Source organism: Erythrolamprus reginae, chromosome 1 (genome assembly GCF_031021105.1).
Source record: "Erythrolamprus reginae isolate rEryReg1 chromosome 1, rEryReg1.hap1, whole genome shotgun sequence".
In the NCBI taxonomy this organism is placed as follows: domain Eukaryota; kingdom Metazoa; phylum Chordata; class Lepidosauria; order Squamata; family Dipsadidae; genus Erythrolamprus; species Erythrolamprus reginae.
In genome coordinates this window covers 40,594,373-40,615,630 of record NC_091950.1, presented here as the reverse complement: position 1 = coordinate 40,615,630, position 21,258 = coordinate 40,594,373, and the positions used below count along the sequence as shown (strand labels likewise).

The window sequence follows — 21,258 nt, the reverse complement described above, 5'->3', positions numbered from 1 at the left end:
CATTTAAAATCAACATAGAAACAAAATCTAAAGATTTAAACTGTTTTGCTACTTTGGCTTACTCTAAAAGAGGTCCTGGATACTTCATTTGACCCCTATGACAATCATTGTGTTGTATCACATGATTCTTGACAAATGTATATTTTATTTTATGTACGTTGAGAGCATATGCACCAAGACAAATTCCTTGTGTGTCCAATCACACTTGGCCAATAAAAATTCTATTCTATTCTATTCTATTAGAGTTTATTCAAGGTCTTTCATATATTCCTAAACCGAATAACGCTTAGACACAAATTGGATGTAGCAAACACTTTTTTCCCAGAGTTGCATTTAGTTTTACCAACCCACGAAAATGTATTCTTAAGTCTAGGCTGAAGAAATAAGAAATATCTCACAATTTTTTTGCATATGATCCCCCCCCCTCCCTTTGGAGACTTTCTTTGGAGTGTCTGAAAAAAAAATTGCTAAGCAGAGATATTTCTTATTTCTCCAATCTAGGTTTAAGAGTACATTTCCATACACTTAATTATTTTATTTTTTAACAGTCAAGGTGTGCAAAACACGGTTTCATCAGAACTAGGATCCTAGTTTGGACGTTGCCATTTAGGTCAAGGCAAGCCACCTGTTTGGCACAAGATTTCAAATTAAAACATCCCTCGCAGATAGTTGTCCAATTTCTGGTTGTGAAGGATAGCTTATTTCTATTCTGCTCAAGTGGTTCTGCTATTAAATTGTTTTTACTCTCGGAAACTTTTTTGTAAATGGTATTTGTCATATAATTTGAATCCAGAACTCCATATCCTGCACTCTGAAATAATGGAGAGCGAGGGGTGATCTACTGTGTGTCACCTGTTCAAATATTTGAAGAATGCTATCGTATTTCCCAGCTCAATGTCCTCAAAGGTAAGCTATCCAAAGATCATCAATTTGTCTTTATAGGACTTAATTTGTAGTCCTGTGGTCTTCCTCACTGCTGATTTCTGAACCTGTTCCCATTTGTCTTCAAATGGGGTACTGACAAAATGAAATACTGCAACAAGGTAGGAGAAACAAAGGTATAAAAATCTGGATACTAACACATTCCAAGATAAAAGAGACGTATGAATTATATTTAAATAGTATTTCAGTGCCAGAACTAAAGTATACATTCAGAGATGTTGTAATATCCTTTTACAATTTCTGGTTCTATGATAACGCAACAGGTTTGTATGCTATTTCCAGAAGCATATTTATTGGAATAGAGGCTCAACTGTATACTGGGAAAGATGTAGTTATCAAATATTTGTTTAAAATGTATGTTGTTTGCATGTTAAATGTCATAAATCCATCAGTCTATTTTAAAATTTACTCAGATATAAACAATACCGAATATCCTTAATTTTATGTATACTCTTTTATTGCATATTGTTGTTTTTCTTTAAAAAATTTACAGTCTTGTAACATACACATCATTTCCTGCTAGCTAAAAACATCCGAGTATCTAAGATCCACTACATGGTTTGCTATTCCTAATCTACTTAGTATATTTCAGTTTACAAACTATCACTTTTTTTCCCTCTCTCTTTTTTGGCATTATTTTTTTTAATTACACACCCAGGAGCAATGCAAAGAGGAAAATTATAATGAAAATAGAGTGGCTACTTCCACCAGCACCAGTCAAAAAATGTAATTTACAACAAATGGCACATGGGATTAAACTGTATATTTATTTAAGAAAACAAACAAGAACAAAAAAACCCTCTCTCACACAAGCACAAAGAATTGCAAATGCAGCCTCCCAAATAAGGCTTGTTGCAGATCAAGTTTGATTTGGAAGCACACGGATCCTTGCTTTTGTTTTGTAATCTGCAGTAGAGATTGCAAGAAATCCAGGGAGATCCATTAATCCATCCTACAAAACAGAAAACAACTTCCTCTTGAAGGTATTTTAAACATTGCTGACAGCACAACACACATCAGTCAGCCGTCTCAATTTGATACTTATATTTATTTATTTATTTATTTATTTATTTTATTTATCCGGTTTTTATGCCGCCCTTCTCCTTAGACTCAGGGCGGCTTACAACATGTTAGCAATAGCACTTTTTAACATAGCCAGCATATTGCCCCCACAATCCGGGTCCTCACTTTACTGACCTTGGAAGGATGGAAGGCTGAGTCAACCTTGAGCCGGTGATGAGATTTGAACTGCTGACCTACAGATCTACAGTAAGCTTCAGTGGCCTGCAGTACAGCATTCTACCTGCTGCGCCACCCCGGCTCATCTTGATGTACTAAATGCCAAAGACATTTTTTGGGGTGCTGTAAGGGCAAAATCCTACAAGTGATGTGCTTGATTAATGAGCCCAGATTTAATCTGGATTCAAATAAAACATTGTGTTTCTTTTGACTGGTTTTCAAGCCGCAATCAAGATTGCTGTTTCTTTAAAAGAGGTGTTTTCCTATCTTGGTAACTTTAAGATTTATGGGCTTTGATTCCCAGAATTCTTCAGCCAGCTATGGGAGTTGAAATTCACATATCTTAAAGTTACCAAGGCTGGGAACTTCAAGGGCTTCCACTTTAATTTGCACTGAATTTCACTTTCACCTTCTGACTAATCGCATATGATTTATAGTAGGATGATTAAACAAGGTTAAGCTGATAGGGATCCTCCCAAAACGAGTGTGTGCCTATCCGACATCCCTGCTGAAAAAGTGACAGAACAAACTACCTAAATAATTTCCCAGCTTGTAGTGGATTTCTAGATCGCTCCACTGGATCTGCACAATGCATACCTGCAGGATCAGCAGAGCACAGGTGGGTTCCTTTTACCTTCCCTACCAGTTCGTATCGCGATGGAAGTATGTGTTTTGCACATGCGCAATCGTTTCACTTGCGCACCCCCATCACATCATGCAAAACAACCAGAAATCACCTTCTATGTATGTGCAGAAGCCTTTGTGCATATGCACAGAATGTTTTCCCCCCCCAAGCTGCTGCGACCGGAGGACCAGTTTGGGAGTATGGACTGATTGTCATCACTGCCAATTTGGCGAACGGTGGTTAATTTCCGCTTACAGGTCTAAATAACCAGTCCAAACTGGCAGGAACCCATGACTGCACCAGAGACATCTCTGCTGGGACACGTGGCAATCATACATGCTTGCATCATGTCTTCTCCATGTAAATGGCTTCTGGATGGGAATGTGAACAGGTCCTGGGGGTGGGTGGGTGAGAGGGTGGAAGTGGGGGCTGGAAACAAAGGAAATAAACTCACTTTTCAGCAAGACTCTTTCTATGGTCATAGAAAAGATGCCCAATTCTTAAATGCCTACTGGATTGCAGGGCTGGTCTTCCGGAGGAGACTGAACGTAACAGCACTTTTCTTCTCTTTTTATAGTCAAAATATGCTGGCTTTGTCTTTATTCACATTTCATTTTCATGCACCCTCTGATCTATCTGAGCTCTTTCTCATCATCAACGCCCTGAAACCGCACCTAAGCCAATTTCCTTCCATCTATAAATACAATATATACATATAAAAGAGAGGCACTTTAGTTTTAAGTAACAGTTATGACCAACTTGGATGCTTTCTCCCGGAGCAAAGCTTTTTTGCTCATCTGCTCTCTGCAAGGACTCAGATAATCAGCATTCTCACTCTGTCTGTTTTGCAAGGTATCTGACGAGCCATCCAGGTGTAGTTTATTGAAAAAGGCTGCAGTTTTAGGGGGAAAAATGACATTTCAAAAAAAAAAAGAGAAAAATACATGCACGTGCCTACATACACACACGCACAAACAGATCTCTCTGACAGCTCTCTGTGGTGTGATCTTCACAGCTTTCAGATTGCGAAAGGATCTGGGAATCCCAGCAACAAGAACTGCATTTTGTACAAACTAGTTTTTTTATACAAAAACCACACATTTCTTTTACAGTTCACATGAGGAAAAGTGCTATTCCAATTCCCCAACCAGTTAGCAACTTTTACTAATCCCTCCCCACCCCGCTACCCCAAAAGTTTCAAACAGCATTAACTATCTAGTGCAAGGACAAAACCAAACCAAAATTAAAATAAAACAAACAAATCCCTGTTCAATTTCAGATAACAATATGAGGATGGTTAAGAAAAAAAAAAAAGCCACGCAACAGAACATCCACAAATAAATAAAAGAGGAAAAAAAGAGAGAAAAAAGTAACAGTCTTCAATATTCTCTATAAGATTAAGCCACGCTATAAAAAATTGTCATTTTAAAAACATCTTTCCAATTTCTTTGTATTACTATTGTTTTTAAATTATTAATTACTCCCTGAGCAATCTGATGTTTTTGTTTGTTTTTGTTTTTTTTGTGGGGTTTTTATTTTTATTTTTAAGATTCTGAATCGACGTTTTTATAGGTAGCTCTGCTTAACACTTCTGCAAGAAAAAAAAACCATGAATAGCAATATCGTTTTGAGGGTTGGGGCTTCCTGCATTTGGTCCTTAAAACTCTCCCTTCAGCTCCGGACTTCATCAAAGCCTTTGACCAAAGGGTGTTTCCTTTGGGGCAAAGGGCAAACATGGAAATACCTTTTATCTATCTTGTTCTACAAACAAAGGCCTGTGTGTGCTGCCAATCAACCCAAGGCCATAGGATCATCAGGAGAGGACATTAAACTCGCTGCTTACTTTAGTAAGAGCCACCTTTATTTTTCACGGCAGCAGTTCTCAGCTAAACTGTAAAAAAACTCCGAGGCACTACATTCACTTGGTCCGTTCCTGGCACTGCTTGAGCAAAAATTTAGCTCTTGAAGACTTTAGTGGGCACCTATGGAGGATTACATATAGTGCCCAGTATCTGCAGGTAGGCCCCAACCCTCACAAGGCCCTTCTGGAATCACTGCTGATTAGACCAGTGTTTCCCAACCTTGGCAATTTAAAGATATCTGGACATCAACTCCCAGATTTCCCCAGCCAGCAAATGCTGGCTGGGGAATTCTGGGAGTTGAAGTCCAAATATCTTCAAGTTGCCAAGTTTGGGAAACACTGAATTAGACAACTGGTACAAAACGGAACTGGCCCAGAGTAACTTCCGACCTACGTTTACAGAGAATATAGTTTTGTCTTGTTGGACAGGGACTCAAAAACAAAACAGAATGAACACATAAAAATTCTTGGATCCATTTTTTTTCTTCAAAAAAGAGAGAGCACCCCCCCTCCCCAATTGCCCATTGGTCTTCAATAAGAAAACGGTTTAATTCTCTAGGTGCATTATTACAGTAATGAAAAGCTCCCCAAGGAGTCCAAAAGTGCTGGGAAAGAATGAAAAAAAGGGAGATTGGGGAATCAAGGGAGCCAGCACAAGAATTACAAGGGGTGTTTCAAGTTTTAGGTAATAATAGACACAGAAGATTCTTTCTCCCACCCGAGAAATACAGTTCGGGCTGAACGAGAAGAGCTTCTAACGGACTTTCTCTCACTGTATTCCAAGCCGTGATGAGTCAGTTCAAGGTGGGTCCATCCAGGTCAAGATGATCTCAGGCCAATCTGCATGACTCTCTTCCTATCGGTATCCGCCTCAAGGAGCCCAATAGGCTGAGCTGAATGTCACTCTTCCGCCTCCCTCATTCACCCCCTGGGTGTTTCTGCCTCTTATCAGCCTCCCTCTCCAACCGTTTGTGCTTTTGAAATGGAGAAGCCGCTTGTGGAATGCCACTATAATTGGTAGAAAGGGGAACATTCGTCCAACCGTGCGCGCTTACAAGCGTGTCCACCCATACACACGCGCGCACACCCTTTGGGGCTCCATCCACCCAAAGAGATTTGTGTACACAGCACATATGACGCACGTGCTTCCTTTAACACCCACTCAACGCAGACACGCAGGGTGGGGGAGGGAAGAGGCCACTGTGTGACCACGGAGGCAGAAGGCAAACAAACAAAACAAACGAAAAAGACCAGGTTTTACCAGATTCTTGGTCAAGTTTCCCCCCCCCCCCTCAACACTCTTTAAAAAGACGATGTTCAAAAGTTGAGTTTAGTGATGGGTCTCTCGCGACTCCCGTCGGCCAGCTGATTGGTGATGCGTTTGCGATTGCGCTTCAGTTTAGAAAGGTCTTTGTCAAAGACTTCCCCAGACCTTAAAGCGGAGACCAGGTCATCAAACTCGCCACCTTCTTCACTGTTTTCTTTTGCCTTCCTAGCCTTGCGCTCCCTTTCTCGCTGCTCCTTGAGCTGGAAGAGAGACGGGGGGAAAAAGATACTTAATTTCCACGTTGCAGCTATTGAACATCCCCAGAAAGGCTGCACCTGGTCTCACACGCGTGTGTGGAGGACAATTCAGCTTGTGAAAGGCTGCATGTTCCAATGCAGTAATGCGGTGAACTCAGTTCTGCCTGGAAATATAAATGCATTCTCAGAAATCTAGAACCAGGGGTCATTCTTAAGGCCTGCAGGGGAAAAAAAGCCCACAGTGCTTCAGAGGTTGAATTGTGACTGAAACCAAGTGTTGGGGCAGAATGGTGATGTTGCAGGGGAGGCCTTCGGTTACAGATTTACAGACCAGGAGCCCACACTAGCGGAAGCTAAACTCAGTGGAAGATCTCACATACAATTCCATCTGTCCGTCCATAACCCTGGGGGGGGGGAATTATTGACCCCCCTCAGAGAGGGTCCGCAACTTGGCCATCCTCCTGGATCCACAACTCACATTAGAGAAACATCTTTCAGCTGTGGCGAGGGGGGCATTTGCCCAGTTCGCCTGGTGCACCAGTTGCGACCCTATCTGGACCGGGACTCACTGCTCACAGTCACTCATGCCCTCATCACCTCGAGGTTTGACTACTGTAATGCTCTCTACATGGGGCTACCTTTGAAAAGTGTTTGGAAACTTCAGATCATGCAGAATGCAGCTGCTAGAGCTATCATGGGCTTCCCAAGGTATGCCCATGTTACACCAACCCTCTGCAGTCTGCATTGGTTGCTGATTAGTTTCCGGTCACAATTTAAAGTGTTGGTTATGACCTTTAAAGCCCTTCATGGCATCGGACCAGAATATCTCCGGGACCGCCTTCTGCCGCATGAATCCCAGCGATTATTTTTAATATTAGATTTGTTTACATTGTCTTTTTTATTGTTGTTAGCCGCCCCGAGTCTCCGGAGAGGGGCGGCATACAAATCAATCAATCAATCAATCAATCAATCAATCAATCAATCAATCAAATAAATAAATAAATACACTGCATGCAGAAGGCCCTGAGGCCCTAAGCCAGTGTTGGCGAACCTGTGGCTTGTGTACCACAGGTGGCACACAGAGCCATATCTGCTGGCATGCAAGCCGTTGTGCTAGCTCAGCTTTCGCGTTCTGGCCAGTTGATTTTTGGCTCATGTGGAGGCTCTGAGAGGATCTTTTTGGCTCCGGAGAACCTTAGGGGGGAAGGAGAAGGTCAGTGTTTCCCAACCTTGGCAACTTGGAGATATCTGGACTTCAACTCCCAGAATTCCCCAGCCAGCATTTGCTGGCTGGGGAATTCTGGGAGTTGAAGTCCAAATGTCTTCAAGTTGCCAAGGTTTGGAAACACTGGAGAAGGCATTTCCTGTCTCCTCAGGGTCTAGGGAAGCCTCTGGAACCTGGGGAGAGTGAAAAACGGGCCTTCTGGGCCCACTGGAAGTCAGAAAATGGGCCATTTCTGGCCTACAGAGGCCTTGGGGGAAGCCATTTTCACCCTCTACAGACATTTAATTATGGGTGTGGGCACTCACATGCTTTCGGCACCTGAAGAAAAAAAGATTCGCCATCACTGCCCTAAACGTAGGCCTCAGGCTCCTAATATAAAGCGGCAAAGATCACTTTTTCCTGAAAGCTTTGTGATCTCCCGCTAGTCAGAACAGGTTGATGTCTATAATGCTCGGACTGTACAGGAGGCAGGTTCTGAAGTTCATATAGAAAATAAATTAAAATATGCTCTAGAGCAGGGGTCTCCAACCTTGGCAACTTTAAGACTTGTGAACTTTAACTCCCAGAATTCCTCAACCAGCAACAGAACAGAAGAACAGATTGACTATCCTTGTGAAGCTGGCTGAGGAACTCTGGGAGTTGAAGTTCACAAGTCTTAAAAGTTGGCAAGGTTGGAGACCCCTGCTCTACAGAACAACACATAGACTACCCTTGCAACTCTTGTGTTAATACAGATGTTTCCTGTAATCTGATGCTGTCTGGATGCCACACAATTAATTGGCAATGAGAGTTGAAGTTCAGCATTTTTTGAAAATACCAACTTGGGGAAGACTATGCAATTGGATGTAGAAGTAGGCATTGGACCAGAGTACCTCTGGAACTGCCTGCTACCGCATGAATTCCAGCGACCGATAAGGTCCCACAGAACTGGCCTTCTCCGTGTCCCGTCGACTAAACAATGTCATTTGGTGGGCCCCAGGGGAAGAGCCTTCTCTGTGGCGGCCCCGGCCCTTTGGAATCAACTCCCCCCGGAGATTAGAATTGCCCCCACCCTCCCTGTCTTTCGTAAACTACTCAAGACTCACTTATAACACCAGGCATGGGGGAGTTGAGACACCTTTCCCCCAGGTTCTTTTATACTTTGTTTTATGTTTGGTATGAATGTGTTGTTTGGTTTTTTAAATAATGATAGGGTTTTATATGTTTTTTAATATTAGAATTGTTCTACTATAATATTGTTTATATTATTGTTGTGAGCCGCCCCGAGTCTTCGGGGAGGGGCGGCATACAAATCTAATAAATTATTATTATTATTATTATTATTATTATTATTATTATTATTATATTATTATTATTAAGTGCCCTTTGTAGTACCTGAGCTTCCATGCGTGCCCGTCGCTCTTCTTCTTCCTTCCTCTTCCTCATGTTTTCATTCTCTTGTTTGGCCTCATTTACAGCTTGAAGGAACTGGTCAAAGATTCCAAAGAACTCATCTGGTTGTGTTTTGCCAGAATCTTCTCCAAAATGCTTCACTGCCTTGATAAACTAAAGGAAGAAACTAGTAAGCTTTTTGAAAATTCTTCCAGATTTATCTTTTTTCAGTAAGAAAACATTAGTTTAAGAACGGGATCGTAGTTCCAAGCTTAATTCTCTTTCATATTTTCATTTAGACAAGGCCATGCATAATAGGAACTGTGAAAAACTAATGGCAAGTCTTTTGGCAGTCAATGAATATGTGTGGCATTTTGAAAATATTTACTGAACCCCCGTATCCTGGACATAAACTGTTTCAACTTCTACCCTCAAAACGTTGCTACAGAGCACTGCACACCAAGACAACTAGACACAAGGACAGTTTTCCCCCAAACGCTGATAAACAAATAATTCCTTCAACACTGTCAAACTCTTTACAAACTCTGCACTACTATTACTACTGTTTTTTTCTCATCATTCCTATCACCATTTCTTCCCACTTATGACTGTATGACTATAATTTGTTGCTTGTATCCTTAAGATTTTTATTAATATTGACTGTTTCTTCATTGCTTATTTGACCCCTATGATAATCATTAAGTGTTGTAACTTGTACCTCATGATTATTGACGAATGTATCTTTTCTTTTATGTACACTGAGAGCATATGCATCAAATCAAATTCCTTGTGTGTCCAATCACACTTGTCCAATAAAGAATTGTATTCTATTATCAGGTTATGTGGTGGGGTTGTCCTACGTATAGATAACAATGAAGCACCAGCTTAGCAGAAGCAAAGTGATACTCTGTCTAGTCTCTGTCCCACCAAAACAACTCTGATCCTGCTTTTTAACAGTTTGGAGGTTGGGAGGGGATACATATAAACAGGCACTGAGGTGCCTCCTCCTCATTTTCATTTTGTAAGTGTACCTATTGGCCTTAGGCAGAATTTAAGGTCCTTCTTGGAAATAAAGATGATCCTGGATCTTATTATTTTAGAAGAAATGAGATCCAGGATCATCTTTATTTCCAAGAAGGTCAAAGTCTGGTAATATACCTCTTCTCTAATGAATTATTGGGACCATTTTGGAATTGCTAAGAAGTTGCACCGCTGTTTTTGTTTCAGGTCCTCCACTCCCTCTTTTATTAACTCAAGGACAATAAAACCAGAATTTGATATCAAAGATATAAACCTCAAACACACGGACAGGGAAAGTGAAAACTTGGACTTCCAACTTTGCTTTGAAATTCATTCCTATATGCTATTTATTATTGCTACATGCTTCAGTATTGGAACCAAATGTGCTAGGAAAGGATTGGAAAAGACATTTTACCCTCCCCCACCTGTCTTCTTTTGGAAGTAGACTGAATTTGCTTAACCAGAAAATTTCAGTCCACAGGAATGAACACCCACACCCAAGGGTTTACCTGAAAATGATAAGCACTGATTATCAACTGCATTGATTACCAATAGGTTTGTGGGTACAATTTGAAATCTATGAAATTCTTGGGGGTTTGGCAAGTAGGTATCTATAGATCAGCGGTCACCAATTGGTGGTCCGTGAGAAAATTCTGGTGGTCCACAGAAAAATATTTGTATTTTTTATACTGCACTAAATCAGGATGAAATCCTCTGCTCAAGCAGCAAATTCTGTACCATTTCAGACAAATGGTTGTCCAATGTCTTCTTAAAAATTACTAGTGTTGGAGCACCCACAATTTCTGAAGGCAAGCCATTGATTGACAACTTTATCTCTTTCTCTCTCTTACCAACCATTTTCTTTAATTGGCTTGTCTGCAATTAGAATTTGATTCTGATGGACAAATTGTACAGGGACTCACTGTAGGGTTCCTTAATTAGAATGCATCTTTGTGTATTAGCAACTACTGAACCACAGGGACAAACCAGACAGGGAACTCTAATAAACAGACTCGCAGGATAGGCAAAATCTAAGTCCCCAATGGAACAGATATGACCCCCTCTAAAAATTGTCTGTAATTTAATATGACAGAAAACGATTAAACCCACGAGGCGTAGGTAGTTTAACTGCAGTTTCTGGGTTGGCCGTGCCCACCCCAAGGTCCAAAATGTTCCTTCACGTGAAATAACTTTTAAAGCTTGGTGTATGTCAAGAGGAGCTTTGGGAGAGAAAGGTTCAAGGTTTTATATAATCCCAGACCCTCAATGTGGCTTCAAACCATTCATACCTTTTAAACTGATTATATAAAAAAGAAATACATTGTACCAGAGTCAAAATTCAAGGACTAGTGTCAAAAATCCCATAAAGTTCTGGATTGGGAGAGATCTATAATAAATATGTGCAATATCTGGATCTGAAAGAGGGGAGAGAGTGCTTTGGATCTAGTGGGAGTACCATCGCTGAATCTGTCAGCTGTGGTCTGTGATAGATCAGATGCTGCATACCTCTAACCTGTAATAATTATTGCTTACCAGTTCTTTGGCTTCTGCTAGAAGATCTTCTACATCGGAGAAGCTGAAGCTAGCCAAAGTGATGAATTGGCTAACCACAGAAACAAACTTGTCCTCTGGATTGGAAGGCTGGGATTTTTGGTATTCCAGTTCCTTTAGAAAAACAATTCATGTTACTCCGGACAGAGGTAGTCATAATCCAAGATAATGATTGAAATTTAAAAATCCCCAAACAGCTCATGTCCAAGACTCCCAATGTACAATCCAAGAGAACAATTTCTGATGATGTAATACGAAATAATACATAAATACTGCACTCGTGTGGGAAACAAGCTGTTCAGTTGCGTTAGCCAGCCAAATAAATTATCTGTCTTCCCAGTAGTATTTTAGTTGAACAAATCCCCATTAACATGAACTATGGATAAGATTGGCCGAATACTATAGTTCTGGATAAATGCTCAGGAACTGAATGCAAGGATCTATGGAGGGAGAACTCTCCAGTACGGTTTCAGCTCTTTATTTTCAGTAATTTCATATTTATGTTAAATAAAAAGCAACAAACCAGGAAATATCCACCATATCCAGCACACCTTCTTCCCTCCTTTTCTCCCACAACAGCAACCCTTGAGTAGTTCCCAGTTCTGACAGGTTTGCCCAAACCAATAATGACCCGCTGGTGATGTCACTGAACGAGATCGGTCGTTGCTGGCCTGTGGGCACTGCCATCTTTTTTTTGAATTTTTATTTTCCTTCTTAGCATGTGCAGAAGTTGAGTCCAGGCACTGTGCATGCGGTCACCATCTTTTTTTCAGCTTTGGGGTTCCCCCCCCCCCCGATTTTTTGTTACTGCGCATGCACACAGTGCGGGAGGGAGCGAATCAGCAGCGAGATAAGTTGGAACCCACCCCTGCCTGTGAGATATGTTGAGCTGAGAGTGACTCTGGTGTTCCAAGGTCACCCAGCCAGCTTTCATGGCTAAGTCGGACTTGAACTCCCGATCTCCTGCTTTTTAGACCAATGCCTTAATCATGAGACCAAACTGGTCAAGCATTTCCTCTAAAGCCAGTTTAACTTATAGCATAAAGGTCAACTATCAGATTGACTCTGTAAAAATAAACCTAGATAATAAAAAGCTGAGAAATCCCCAAATCATGGAATGATGGGACCCTTTCAAAGGAGAATATGTCATAGAATTGATGCCACTATGAAGAAACATCTGATCCTGATGGAGGGGCACCGACAGAAGTTGGCAAAACTTTGGAGGTTGTGCAGTTATATTGGTAAGACATATTGAGAAGGGCAATGTTATTTTTATTTACCATTCTTCTTCTTCTTCTTCTTCTTCTTCTTCTTCTTCTTCTTCTTCTTCTTCTTCTTCTTCTTCTTATTATTATTATTATTATTATTATTATTATTATTATTATTATTATTATTATTTATTAGATTTGTATGCCGCCCCTCTCTGTAGACTCTTCATAGTGGCATCAATTCTATGACATATTCTCCTTTGAAAGGGTCCCATCATTCCATGATTTGGGGATTTCTCAGAGAGCTTTTTATTATCTAGGTTTATTTTTATAGAGTCAATCTGATAGTTGACCTTTATGCTGTAAGTTAAATGGCTTTAGAGGAAGTGCTTGACCAGTTTGGTCTAATGGTTAAGACATTGGTCTAAAAATATGTTAGGGCCTTTGTGCAGCTAGATACTCATTCTGCTAAAAAACACAACCATGTATATATCTCCTATGCAAGCAGAGTCATAAGAGCTTCAAAACGCATTGTCCCACAATCTAAACTCTTATCAGGGAATAAAGTCAAAGCTTAAACTGTCCATCAGTTGAGCCAATCCCTTTAAAGATAATCTTTATGGTATGTTAATGATCATCATTATTTTGTGCACTTATGTTTTTCCATATGAAATTTTGGCTTTTCTGTTTCATCCACGAGTCTAACATTCAATGGTGTTCTAATAAATGTATAATAACAGCCAGATCTGCCAGGTCCATTGCATTGTGCTGCTAGATGCCAAACTGCCGCCTAGTGTGTTAGGTGTTGCAGTTCAGTTCTGCTTTCAACCGAGGCTCATAACATTCTTGAACATTTAACAATTGGTCCTAAATGCAGCGTCCAGCACACCAGTCCATCATTCTAAAACAGAGGTCTTCAAACTTGGCAACTTTAACACATGTGGACTTCAACTCCCAGAATTCTCCAGCCTGCAATTCTGGGAGTTGAAGTCCACAAGTCTTAAAGTTGCCAAGTTTGAAGACCTCTGTTCTAAAGCCAGTCTCCTGTGAGTTTTTCAAACAAAATCATTCAAGTTTTCCCTTTTAATAACACTTCCACCCCTTTAAAAGTTCTTATGGTTCAATCCCAGAAGACAAATTCTGCTTCTACTCGTGTACTCTATGCCATGCAATTTTATCTTTCTATAGCAACCATCCAAATATTTCAGGTAGTCTCTACATCTATTAAAGGATTCTCTATCTCTGCCTACATCTTCATGCGTGCCTTATGCATGATCCATTCCATGCTATTGAAAATCCTGATGTCCTAAGGCAGTTAGACCTTCAAATAACCCTTGCTATCTCCTCTAACAGGGGAATATAGTTCCCTGCAACATAGTTTTTATTTTCTTTATTATTGATAAGGATCATTTGCTCAACAGTACTAGTGCAGGGTTAGAAGGACATATTAGCGCATCCTTATTTTTGCACACATTTATGGTAATATAAAACTGATTTAAGAGGAACCTTGGCCTACTGATCTCAACTCAATTCCCTTCAGCCCAATTTCTGGAGGCAATTCGCCTAATCTACTATGTACCCCTTTTCAAAATGTCCAAACGTTTCTGAGATGGGGGAGGTATATACTGTATGTGTGAAGGACATAGCAGAACAAAGGTTTGTAGTTGGCTTTGGTGATTAAAAGTGATTCAAAGCAGCTGTCGACCTGACTTGCTCATGGGCTTCCAAACATTTCAAAACTATCTCTGTGTTGTTAGGACTGTGAAGGCCAAACTTTGATACTTTAAAAAAAAATCACCCGTGATGAAAGCAAGTAAGCAAAAAAGCTACTGAGGTCATTAACAGAGATGTAAAGCTGTAATAATAAATAACAAGATGCAGGACAGGAAAGAAAAATCATTTCTCAGACAAGAGATAAAAACAGCTTCACCTGCTTTCCCACCCTCCCTTCAAAAATGAATGCTAGCACATGCTCAGATGCCCACCCATGTGACCTGTCTTGAAACAAAGTAGGGAACCATTAATTCCTAGACATGCCCATGTTCCTTCAACACTCTGCAGACTGCATTGGTTGCCAATTAGTTTCTGGACACAATTCAATGTTGGTAATGACCTATAAAGCCCTACATGGCATCGGACCAGACTACTTGCGGGACTGCCTTCTACCGTATGAGTCCCAGCGACCGGTTAGGTCCCACAGAATCGGCTTTCTCCAGGTCCTGTCTGTCAACTAGACAATGTCGCTTGGCAGGGCCTAGGGTAGTGATGGCGAACCTTTTTTCCCTCGGGTGCAGAAAGCGTGTGCATTCATACTATTGTGTCTGTGAGAGTGCCCACACCCATAATTCAATGCCTGGGAAGGCAAAAACGGTTATGACCTATAAAGCCCTTCATGGCACCGGACCAGATTACCTCAGGGACGGCCTTCTCCTGCACGAATCCCAGCGACCAGTCTGGTCCCACAGAGTGGGTCTTCTCTGGGTCCCGTCAACCAAACAATGTCGCTTGGCTGGACCCAGAGGAAGAGCCTTCTCTGTGGTGGCCCCGGCCCTCTGGAACCAACTCCCCCCAGAGATTAGAATTGCCCCCACCCTCCTTGCCTTTCGAAAGTTGCTTAAAACCCACCTCTGCCACCAGGCATGGGAGAACTGAGATATACTTTCCCCTACGCCTTTACAATTTTATGCATGGTATGTCTGTATGCATGATTGGTTTTTATATAATGGGCTTTTAACTGTTTTTAATATTGGATTTTGCTATATATTGTTTTATTGCTGTTGTTAGCCGCCCCGAGTCTGCGGAGAGGGGCGGCATACAAATCCAATAAATAAATAAATAAATAAAATAAAATATTGCCTACCCTGTCCCCCTGGAGGCCAGAAACAACCCATTTCCCAACTTCCGATGGGCGCAATAGGCCCGTTTTTTACCCTCCCCAGGCTCCAGAGGCTTCCTGGAGCCTGAGGAGGGCAAAAACATCCTCCCGCATGTTCCCAGAGACACATCAGAAACCCAAAATGCCCTCCCAGAGCCTATGTGTGGCTGAAAATCAGCTGGCCGGTGTGCATATACATGCTGGAGCTGAGCTAGGGCAACGTCAACGCTGTGTGCCACCTGTGGCGCCCGTGCCATAGGTTCGCCATCACTGGCCTAGGGGAAGAGCCTTCTCTGTGGGGGCCCTGGCCCTCTGGAATCAGTTTTCCCCAGAGAGTCGTACTGCCTCCACTCTCCTCGCCTTCCGCAAGAGTCTGAAAACTCATTTATGCCGCCAGACTTTGGGCGATTAGATCTTGTCCCCCTGGCTGACAAATGTTTTGTGCGATTGCTGTTTGAATGGGTATGATTGATTTTTAAAGTTATTGGGGATTTTCGATTAGTTACCTAGTTTAATTAATTGGATTTAGACACTGTATTTTATTGTTCCTTTTATATGCTGTAAGCCTCCCCGAGTCCTCGGAGTGTGGTGGCATATAAATCCAATAAGTAAATAAATAAATTAAATAAACAAATAAATTGGAGAAGCAACACTTACTGTTTCCACAGCCCTGAGCCCACTCCTCAAATTGCCAATGTCCTTCTCCAGTTCAGTCATACTGCCAGAAATAAAGGAAAGACATGAAATTTTCAAGCTGCTCCTAGCAAAATTTCATAAGGTAAGCTCCGAAAACCCTCTGTACTTGAGTGGAGGGAAATGGAGAAGGGAGTGGAGGAAAAAAAACCCTCTTATTTTTAGATTAGCATCTGATCTGTAGCAATTTAGTTAGCCCTGGCACATGTTGATGAAGACAGCCTTGAGGTTAAAACTGGCACGATTCATTTACCGATGTCCGATATAAACTCTCTTTCTGAAAGTAAAGTACCTGGAAAGGTTGAGACCTTCCTACTCTACATTTTCTTAAAAATGCGGGACCACGGGGAAGGGCCTTCTCTGTGGCAGCTCCGATGCTTTGGAACCAACTGCCGCTGGAGATTAGTACTATCCCCACCCTGCTGGATCTTACGGGAAGCCGTTAAAACCTGGCTCTTTCGGCAAGCCTGGGGACCATTAATATGTCCCCCTGATATGGCCTTGAATGACTGAGAATATGTATGGGTTGTAGGGATATTAATGTTATTTTACAGTGTTTTTAACTCTTGTTTTATATTATTCTATTATTGCTAGCCTCCCAGAGTCTATTTTGTAATTGGGCGGCATAGAAATGCTACTAATAAACAAACAAACAAATGTATACTAAAATCAGTCCCACACAACTGAATTGACCCAATCTAAAAAACAACTTTTTTCTTTGCTACTTACTCTTCTCAAACCTGAAAACACTTTTTTGCTATAAGTTCATAAGATAAGAGCCTCCATTGAGCGAGTAACAAGAAAAGAAAAGTTTATATATGATTGATTTTAAGCATTGTTGTTGTGTTTATAACTACCGTATATATTGTTTTATTTTATGTTGGAGAAAATAGAAAAATAAAATAAAAAATTATACCCGGAAAAGGCTCAAAGAAATTAGTAGGAATAACAGTTTCCTAAATACATAACTTACTTTACTTTGGCAGCTCCAGGTACGTGTTTTAATTCTTCATGTAAGCTGAATACTTTGGGATATTTTTTTTCTATGATTGTGATGAGATAGTGCAACAAGGTAATATTCCTGGGATAAAGACAGGTAACGTTTAATAACATGAACCGTAACATAAAACATTACTTTTCAACAAAGAGAAAGTAAGGGACATTTAATTCACCCCAAGGAAAATAGCTACACCTTTCAGGTGAAGAGTTCAATACTCTGATGACACACAATGATCAACCAGGTCCAATTTGGACTACAAAATACTTGCTTCTCAATAGTGGATCTGAGATATGCTAGCTGTGATTCAGAGGGCAGCACACAGTTGTTAAGAATAGTAACTACTGATAGTTTTATCCTCCGTGAATTTTTGTAATTGTCTTTTAAAACTAGCAAGAAAATTTGATTACATTAATTTCTACAAAAGTTGGTCTCCTCCGGGTCCCGTCAACTAAACAATGTCGTTTGGCGGGACCCAGAGGAAGAGCCTTCTCTGTGGCGGCTCCGACCCTCTGGAATCAGCTCCCTCCAGAGATTAGAACTGCCCCCATCCTCCTTGCCTTTCGTAAACTCCTTAAAACCCACCTCTGTCGTCAGGCCTGGGGGAACTGAAACATCTCCCCCTGCCTATGTAGTTCTTTGTGTATGATATGACTGTATGTATGTTTTTAAAAAAATATATATTGGAGTTTCTTGCTTTTTAGACTTTTTTAATGTATTATTGTTATTTTAGATTCTAACTATTAGATTTGTCATTATATATTGTTTTTATCATTGCTGTAAGCCGCCCTGAATCTATGGAGAGGGGTGGCATACAAATCTAATAAATAATAATAATAATAATAATAATAATAATAATAATAATAATAATAATAATAATAATAAACATTCAAAACATAGGTTCAAACATCACACGACACAAAAGCATTTGTGCTTCAGTTTTTTCTAGTTCTTTCTAACCAAAAAGCTGCCTTTCTCATCTTTGCCTCTCATGAATGCTAAAGATGTCCCCATCCATATAGGATTGGGGTTGTGATCTAGCTGTCCTCGTTAAGCTTCTTCAGTCCCTTCTATGGAGGGAGGAACTACTGCCTGGTCACTATAATGTCTGTACAATTGATTATTTATGTTGTGGTGAAGAGGCAAATTTTACTGTTATCTGAGGTTCATTCTGTTTTGTGGACAAGCTAAGACAATGCTTGTTGGTTATGACCTATAAAGTGTTGGTTATGACCTATAAAGCCCTTCATGGCACCGGACCAGATTATCTCAGGGACCGCCTTCTGCTGCACGAATCCCAGCGACCAGTTAGGTCACACAGAGTGGATCTTCTCCGGGTTCGGTCAACTAAAGAATGTTGCTTGGTGGGACCCAGGGGAAGAGCCTTCTCTGTGGCGGCCCCAGCCCTCTGGAACCAACTCCCCCCAAAGATTAGAATTGCCCCCACCCTCCTTGCCTTTCGTAAGCTGCTTAAAACCCACCTCTGCTATCAGGCATGGGGGAATTGAGACCCTCTTCCCCCTAGGCCTTTACAATTCTATGCATGGTATGTATGTACTTTGGTTTTTTTTTTATATTAATGGGCTTTTAATTATTTCTAACATCAGACTACTATTGTACACTGCTTTATTGTTGCTGTTAGCCGCCCCGAGTCTCCGGAGAGGGGCGGCATACAAATCCAATAAATAAATAAATAAATGAATAAATGCTATGCAGTGTAAAATTGGATCCTCTATGTCAAGGCTGTCACCCGTGGACCAGATGCGTGAGGCACTGGCTATGCCTACGCCCGATTTAGCAAAAAGGGGGAAAGTCGTGATATGTCATACAAGGCCGCTGTGATGACGTGAGTTTGACAGCCCTGCTCTAAGTGGCTGAATGTGAGTGCCAGAACTAAGAGGTTGTTAGTACTTCTTTGGGGGGCAGGGATTATTCTGGCTGCTTTAAAGGAGCCCCTGTGCTCCTCCTTTTGAGGAGACTTTTAAAAAATCCAGCTTTATTAGATAATAATAATCTTTTCTCTCCAAGGGGGAAAGTTCTTGTTAACATAGTGCATCTTCATCTGCAGGCTGCTCTAGAAGAAGCATCAAACTTGGAGGGCCGCATCAGGGTTGTGTTTCATCTCTGGGGCTGGGGTGAGTGTGACCAGCCTAACATCACTATGGTGGGGGCACCTGTGGTAGATCAAGCACTCTGTCAGGGAAAATGGGGTCCCAAGTTTCATTTTTGGCCACCATGACCTCCTGCAATCCATGGGCCGGACCCTCTGTCAGTGAAAACAGAGCTCAGAAGGGCTTTGTGTGGCCCTTTCAAGATCCGTTTTCACTGGCAAAGGATTGCAGGAGGCCATGGCAGTTGAAAACCGAACTCAGGACCCTGTTTTCACTGGCAGAAACACCGCAGGCTGGTCCTTTGCTGTTTCCGGGGTCAGATCTAAGCAATCCATGGGCCGGATCCAGCCTCCAAGTTTGACACCCCTGATCTAGATTCTTTAAAGACAGAGTTCAAAAGGAAGCTAGACTTCATACACACACCCCACGCCCCCCAAATGAGCACATGTTTGAGGCTGCTTACTTGTCAATGCTGGATTTGGTATCTGCAATCTTGTTCAGGCTAGAAATTTTAAAGCCATAAGCATTCCCCCTCTGGCCCTTGTTCATGTAGTTGCCAAAAGCCAAAACCACTTCAAGTAACTGCTTCAGGCTTTTGCTCTGGAATACTTGGGTGGAAGCAGTTCGAATGGCTAGAAAAGGCAAGTGGAAGAAGATCTGGTCAGACAATATGATGTTCATTAGAGGGCATTAATATGTGTTAATGGAATGATTTACAAAGCAGCCGGAATTTCACAAACAGAAAGAAAGGAAAAAAGTAACAATAAAAAAAGATGATGAAAATTACAGGTGTCATTCAAATGACTTCTTACAAAACAACCACATTAGAAAAGAAGGTGAAAAGAGATAGGTTTGCTAATAAAAATTACCCTTAATTTTATTTTGACACATGTTTTTAGATCCTGGAACAGAGTAAGAGAGGTAAAGGGGATCTTAGGGGTCTTCTAGTCCAATCCCCTGCTCAATGTTGTGGTTAGCTCTGGCCCAGCTCCTGCCCCAAGGAATGTGCAGGTGGATGTGGGGGAAACATCCACATGCCGCAGGACTGTTTTGCTCCCGATAGAATCTGCCGACGAAGCCTCCTCTGACCAAGGAAGCGTGAGTGACAGGGAAGAGGGGAGTTTGGCAGACAGCTCAGGAGGAGATCAATCATCTGTATCATCCTTGGATTCTGAACAAGAATTAATGACACATCCACGCATGCGTAGAGTGATGCATAGGAGACAACAACTGAAGGATTATTACAAGAGAAATTGAGGCCACCTGTGGTTGGGTGGGGCTGCTGTAATTAGTGCTACAGATAAAATTGCAACCTGGTGTTTTAGCCTCATGGCAGTTTATCTGATTCATTTTTTCGTCAAGATCGTGGTTTTCGTGCTGTTCAAGATTGTGTGTGGACTCTCTGGACTTTAGAATTGGACTCAATTTCCCAGTTATTGGGTGAGCAATTGGATTGCATTTAACCTGTGCCTTGTGTGTACCAGAAAATCCCTTTGACATCTAAAAAGGGAGCTGTTTCTGTTTTTCTGTTTATAAAAACTTTTGGGTTTTCCTTTTATCGTGTGGTGTGTGTCTTCCTGGACTATTACCCTGTAATTACGGGCTGTTGAAACACGCCGGCAGAACACTCAAGAAGGAACTTTATATCATTTTAGACAAGTGGTTGTACAAACACTTCTTTTTATTCCAGTGTTGGAGCACCCACTACTTCTGATGGCAAGTTGTTCCATGGACTGATTGTTCTGTCAGTAAATTTCTTCTTAGTTCTAAGTTGCTTCTCTCCTTGATTAGTTTCCACACACTGTTTCCTGTTCTACCCTCAGGTGCTTTGGAGAATAGGTTGACGCCTTCTTCTTTGTGGCAACCCCTGAGATATTGGAACAATGCTATCATGTCTCCCCTAGTCCTTCTTTTTATTAAACTAGACATACCTAGTTCCTGTTCTATGAACAATTCATAAAGCATTTCAACTATTAGGTGTTCTCATCACCATTAATCCTTTAATAATTCATCAAA

The 21,258-nt window shown here is 41.3% G+C and overlaps 1 protein-coding gene across 2 annotated transcripts in view; it reads right to left on the bottom strand.

The window, feature by feature from the left end:
• Positions 1–1,381: 1,381 nt before the first annotated feature.
• Positions 1,382–21,258, bottom strand: part of DAAM1 (dishevelled associated activator of morphogenesis 1) — a 227,168-nt gene continuing 207,291 nt past the window's right edge. Inside the window, exons 20-25 of one of the 2 annotated variants that reach the window (XM_070750274.1) lie at positions 19,706–19,874; positions 17,108–17,215; positions 16,099–16,159; positions 11,341–11,472; positions 8,791–8,961; positions 1,382–6,194 (exon numbers count right to left, since the gene is read on the bottom strand). In XM_070750274.1, coding sequence (XP_070606375.1) covers positions 5,985–6,194; positions 8,791–8,961; positions 11,341–11,472; positions 16,099–16,159; positions 17,108–17,215; positions 19,706–19,874 — 851 coding nt within the window. In that variant the 3' untranslated portion in view covers positions 1,382–5,984. The remainder of the gene's footprint in view (positions 6,195–8,790; positions 8,962–11,340; positions 11,473–16,098; positions 16,160–17,107; positions 17,216–19,705; positions 19,875–21,258) is intronic. The other variant, XM_070750284.1, reaches the window with a different exon arrangement.